The 6,415-nt window shown below is 38.3% G+C and overlaps 1 protein-coding gene across 1 annotated transcript; it reads right to left on the reverse strand.

Moving 5' to 3' along the window:
- Nucleotides 1-1,004: 1,004 nt before the first annotated feature.
- Nucleotides 1,005-4,531, reverse strand: IFNG (interferon gamma; the record flags this gene model as incomplete). The annotated part of the gene is made up of 4 exons (XM_080359810.1): nt 1,005-1,130; nt 1,824-2,003; nt 2,361-2,429; nt 4,409-4,531. 4 exons carry the CDS (start codon nt 4,529-4,531, stop codon nt 1,005-1,007), a joined length of 498 nt encoding a protein of 165 aa, XP_080215936.1.
- Between the last annotated feature and the right edge of the window lie 1,884 nt (nt 4,532-6,415).

A 6,415-nucleotide genomic window follows, 5' to 3' on the forward strand; every position in this document is an offset into this window, starting at 1 on the left:
AATTTTAGACCCTTCTGCCAGATCTCTTCAAAAACTATATCCATTCCCAAGTCTCAGACACAGAAGAGGAAATAAAATATTTTTTTATATATCTAGGCAGGGCCATCTTTTGTGACAACATAGAGCAAGATTAGCATTCTACTTTTCACAGAGATTCTGGTGAACAAATATACAAACACACTTTATTAATTAATTAATTTAATACTCAAATTTCAAAAAGTTTCCATTGAGAAATGTGAAGTTTTAAATAATATTCTGGTACAAAAAATATAGTCCTTGAAATACAAATATCAATACTACCACCTCCAAATAAATAACATTACTTCAGACACATTTAAATGATTCAGTACAAAAAAATACAGAACTTCTCAGAATCAGTGAGTTGAAGCTAAGTCAGTGCAATAAACTCAGTCACATTTCCTGGAGCTCCTAAGTAGCCTGGCCTCCTGGTAACTTCAGTGCATAACAATAATTATCAGCAATTAATCACCAATTTCCTAGTTCAGAAAAGTGCTTCAGCATTTGCTTAGCTTTAAGCATGCCTATTTGATTGATTTGGATTTAGATATGCTTAGAAGTAAGCAGATACGGAAATGTTTTCCTGAGTACAGAAACTTCCCCTTATTGGTGCTTGCATCTCCATGCCAAATAGATGAATGACGAGACTAATCTTAAAACATCCCTCTCTCAAGACAGCACCAGACGGAAAGCTGGGTACTGTATTATGTCATTTCAAGATTTCCATATGGAAACGGGGTAAACATTTCCTCATTCTGTATTTTCTGGTCAACAAACATTTAACAGACATGACTTTAAAACAAAGTCGTCTTATATAGTAGTAGGAGTATAAATACTTTGACTGGTGTTTCTTTATAAATAATTATTTAAAATACTTACATATTAATAAATAAATGTGTAAAACCTCAATAAAAAGACTGACATAAAAAATGTGCATCAAAACAAAATTCACACAACAACTCAGTACAAAAGGTCATATGACGTTATTAGCATTTGCACCTCCTCTGAGACTGGCTCCTTTTCCTTTTGAGAGAAGCTGGATTATCCACCAGTTTTTGTAAGACACTGAACAGCTCATGCACAGCTTTGCGTTGAGTTTTCAAGTCATTCATCTGTTATAAGTGAGAAATAAAGAGACTGAAGGTCATGCCAAGAGCTATAATTATTCACTGATCACACCCTTCTGGCTACATTGCTACCAGAGTAAACCAAATGGACTTCTGCCATTTCCAGTTACAAACAAAGAGTCATTTTGTCACAGATTTTTGTTTTCCATTTTCTGTGCTACTTTGTAACATGCCACAGACCTGTCACATTCTGTGAAATGGAGCTACTCTGTAGTTATCACAATGATATAGGAGTTACCCACAAGCAGCTAACTCCACCAGGGTTGAGCTGCAGACTTCTGCAGAGGTTGGGGGTTCATGCCCTTTGCACCTGCTAGATAAGCCAAGTGTCTCCAAAGCCCATGGAGGCAAAATGTAGCCAGGCACAACTTTCCAATTTAAGTTTTAAACCACAAAAGGCCATATCAGTGGCAGATCTGGTGGGCAGGCGATGTGACAGCACTGCTAGCACCTTTGTGCCAGACTGATAAGAACTGGGGAGGGCAGCCTCCGCACTGACATCCCACACCGCAGACCCACAGCAAGCCCTGCAGCTGGAAACATTAGGTTTTCCAGTATGAACTGAGCCACATGGGGGTTACCAAATGGGTTACTGAAGCATTATTGGCTTTACTCACACTCAAATCTCAACTGGAAAATACAGTGTCATGAGCCTTGGAGGCAGACGAAAAGCCTTACCTGAAGCTTTGCCAGATCCTTGAGGTCTTGCAGCTTCTTTAAGCCATCAGGAAGGCTGTTTTTCAGAGTATAAAGTTCCTCAGATATGTATCTGACGTGCGCCTTTGACTTGTCAGATTTTTCAAGCATTTCCAAGTACATGGAAACAATCTGGCTCAGGATGATCCTCTTCTCATTTCTCTGTTGAAAAATACAGTCAGAAAAAAAAGGTCTGTGAGTGCCCATCAGCAGGAAAGCTAAAAAGCAGCACACAGGGGTTCTCACTGCCGCTTGAAACTTGTTTGATAAAGAAGATGCTGCAACTCATCTCCTGGGCTTGGCTGTACCTCAGGATTGGTTCGTGGTGTGGTATAAAGTACCTTGCTCCTTATGGGGAGCATTTTTACAGGGATTGTTTTGTAATTTCCAAGCTACTGAAGTGGCCTCTGCTGATGTTTGTTCTACCCTGGCTGCTTACACTGGACCTGGGAGATGCTTTGTACAAAAAGTGCCTTGCAAAGCATCCGAGATGCTTTGTCATATCTGGTTCTGACTCACCTCTGTCCAGTCCGTCAGTTTGCCTGTAAAAATAGGTCCACCATCAGCTACATCTGAATTACTTGAGTTCTGCAACAAAGAACAAACATATTTGTTATACAAACAACACTTATCACAGGGCAAATTTGCATTCTTTATTCAAATGAGGAGTAAAAACCAGAGAGATAAGATTTTGCACCACTAGCCTGTAACTATTACAATGCTTTCACTTCTCTAAACACCAAATCTCACTAGATGACTGCCTAGTATCAGAAATGGCATTAGTCTGTTTTTCAATGTCTTCTCCTGCTGTAACTCATCTTAATAGAGACAAGCACCATATATTTTACCAAATGCTCCTTGCAAGTTTTGAATCTGAATCTGACAGCTGAAAATTAAACTTCATAAGCATAGCAACGGGTTAGAAAACTGTCAGAACTGATCTGGGCATGTTTTCTAGTAAGTCAAATTCTACCAGTATGTACTCTATGGCCTCAAATTTATCCATTCTTGATAAAATCTCATGTGGAACAACAACTAATTAACTTTTTACCATAAAACTACAGTTTGTATAACTGGAGAATAGCCCCGTAGCCCACAGTCATGTGTGGGGATATATAAGGTTAGTGAGTTACTGAGAAGCAAACAGGGATGGAGTTTAACCATCAGATGTTAGCCACACATTGTGGCAGACTCTAGGAAAAAAACAGCAATATAATTCTCCCACCAAGGAAAAGTAAACTGAATCATTTCCTCTTCTGTGTGTCTTTTTTTTTTTTTCTTTCTTTTTGTGTACAACAGTCACTATTTCCTTTTTTGTCTACTCAGTAATTTAAATACAGTGAGTGTAAAGGGAAAACTTTCAGGCTGACAGAAACCTCATAGGCTGATTGGTTGCCCATGCTGAGCCCATTGCCAAACCTTGTTTTGCTGTTGTTCTGATAGATGGGGAGCACCTGCTGTGGACCAGAGTTTTAATGTCTGGGCAAGAAGTTCACCACGGCTCAGGATCTCTTCAACAGAGTCATATATATATTCTAGTGAGAATCTCTCAGATCTATGCTAATGACAAATTTAAGATATAATGCCAATTTTACAGCCAGTTTCCTATCAATCTGCAAACAATGAAGTATCACACTGGGCTTCCTTGTGTGATACTTCAGGGTGATTCTTTGACTACTAAATTTTGACTTTCATATGCACAAAATTCTGGCAAAATCAGACCGGAAACAGACTCTTGCAGGTGCTTTCATATATTTAAGGAAAAAATAATATATATATATTGTGAAAAAAAGCTGCTAATTAGAAGTCACTCTATTGTAGATCTGTTATCTCTATGACTCATCCCAGCTGATGTAAACTGTGAACTTTAATGCCTCCTAGATGAAGATAGGCAAATTCACATTACACTTTTCAAGCTGTCAGAATTCTGTCTGAAAATAAGTAACACCATTCTGGATAACATTCCTATGCTGGATCACAGTCACAGATATAGAGGCAAAGTGACTGAAGGCTGCGAAAGAATGAGCGGTAGGAACCATCTTTCAACAACACACTACTGCTACTTCTCATGAGAACCAGATGCATTTGCTAAAGCGAAAGTTCTTCTCTGTTTTGCTCATATTGCTAATTAACACTAAATCTTCCATTAAAGTTACTAACCTAAAATTAAAAAAAGTGTCAGTAAATTGCATCTGAATAGAATTGAATCAAAATACATTAATTCGTCAAAAATTGCATTAAGATTTCTTGTTATAAAACATTCCATGTAATCAAAGGCTGAATGAAGCTAGGAGAAGCTCTTCTGAAAGGAAGACTGCTCCTGAAATAGATGTAAACTACTGCATTAAATATGACTATTGAAAAATTGAATCATGTTAGTGAAAGAGGTTAGCCAAAACAAATAAATTGTCCATATTATTGTTTAAAAAAAAAAAGATATAACAAAAAATATTGTTCCATGGTTACCCTCTATTGGTACACATTGAGTATGTCAGGCAGTGCTTAAGCCTGGACTATACCTAAAGCACAAGCAGGAGAAGAGAAATGCAGTAAAAGATCATACTTACAAAGTCAGATTTTAGTTGGTCTATATCATTTTCAAGGTGAGCAAGAATTAAGCTGTTTCCAAAGTGTCCAAAACAAATCATGACGACAGACAGAACAAACAAGCTGTAGGTCTGGCAAGTCATTTTCTTGGTGATGGCTCAGTTAAAATGCTCAGATAAGTTCTGGGAGATGTCAGTTCTAAGAGCAGTGAGCTTCAACTTCTAATAGTCAAATCTTCTATTAGAAGAAAGTAGACGAATGAACTTCATCTGCTTGTCAGTGGTATTTATACCTGGTCTTGAAATTTTTCATTTCGTCATCATAGGCTGTGTATATTTAGTCAAGATAGTGTCAGATAAGAACCCTTCATTTTCAGCTAATCAAGGGAATCCCTCGAAAGCATCTTTCTTAAAGCATGGTCCTGGAAAAATTTTCAGTGGTTCATCAATGGGTAACATTTACGTGGCAGATTCTGAAGTTTCTTTTACACGTGGTTGGGGAAAGGGGGAAATTATGATACTGATTGAGGAGTATGCATTGTGGCTCAAGTGTATTCTTACACTCTATCTGAAAAAAAAAATCATATCGTGTGGTTAAAGGGTCAGTATAACAACCAACTCATTTCTGGTACTCTTTTAAAGTAACCACTGAGATTGCTACAGCATTCTTCAGAGTCACTTAGAGATTTAAACATTCTCCCTACTACTGTCCTTTTCTGAAACACTATTTGCATTCTTTCCATGGTCTAAAGTGTATTTCTGCCACTTTCTCATTCTTTCCCTCCAGATTCAAAACAGACTTACGGAAAATGAGGTTCCAGCATGGATGCAATGATGCACCATATTAAATTCCTCTATGGTTGTCTAATATCTTCAAGACCAGAGTATTTAGTACTCAAGACATTCATTTCTGCTTGGCAATAACTGAAGTTCCCCACCAGCCCATTCATTTGAACTTATGTATGTAGAACATGAAAACAGAAATACACAAATGAAAAAAAAGCCCAGTTGAAGAAGATGGACACTTCTCCAAATGCATACAGACCTCTGAAACAACAGTATTGAGGATAGCTGGGGAAAAGGGGTTTTTTAATAGGAACTAAACTCTGCTTTGGTGGATACCATGGCAAAAGACCTTACTGTGAAGAGTCTTATGAAAAAATTCAGAATAATTTTAGGCTGTAGTATATGAAGGTAGGGTAGACAGGTGCCTACAAGGGAACGAAAGAAGGAGCCCAGAAGGAAAAAGAGAGAGAGTCAGGAAAAGGGCACTTGTGGGCTCAGTTCACACAGGCTGCAATGGAGGATGTCCATAGCTCATCAGAAACAGATGAGAACGAAACTGGTCACCAACAGGTATTATATTAGCTCTTCAGCACAGCCCCAGATGGCTCCTTGGCTGTTCCTTGCAAGAAATTGTCTCCTTCCCCAGCAACACCTTATATCTCAGCAAATGACCACTTAAACCACCACCAGATATTTTCAAATGCAGCTTGAATGAGGACCTCCATCTGTGGAACAGATCTAGCCTAGTACTACCATTGCAAACAGGGAATTGCCATTTTGCAGACGCAAGAACCAAATTTCACCAGAAATCCCAGGCCCAAAAGGTGCATGCTAAAACTCCCTGGGAATAGTAGCATAGACAGATGGCAAACATCTCACAATGAGTGTGGTACTGCATAGAAATTAGGGCAGTAATCTGCTTGGGGTAGTAGCACTACGCAATGCCCATCTTCATTTTTGTTTAGGAAAATAAAACTGGTTGAGCAATAACCTAGTTGCTGAAAGTGTTGACATGGAGGTGAGGTAATAATGCTATTCAAGGATGTTTCAAAGCACTGTACAAAAATGCAAAGTTATCATGCCTGCCCATGGAAAAGGCATTGGACTGGAAGGTCTTCAAAGATCTCTTCCAAACCAAATCATTCTGATTCTATGATCCTATAATTCTACGATAGAAATTAGGATAATAGAATCATAGAATTATTTATGTTGGAAAAGACCCTTAAGATCATTGAGTCCAAC

The sequence above is a fragment of the Nesoenas mayeri genome (assembly GCF_963082525.1).
Source record: "Nesoenas mayeri genome assembly, chromosome: 1".
NCBI lineage: Eukaryota > Metazoa > Chordata > Aves > Columbiformes > Columbidae > Nesoenas > Nesoenas mayeri.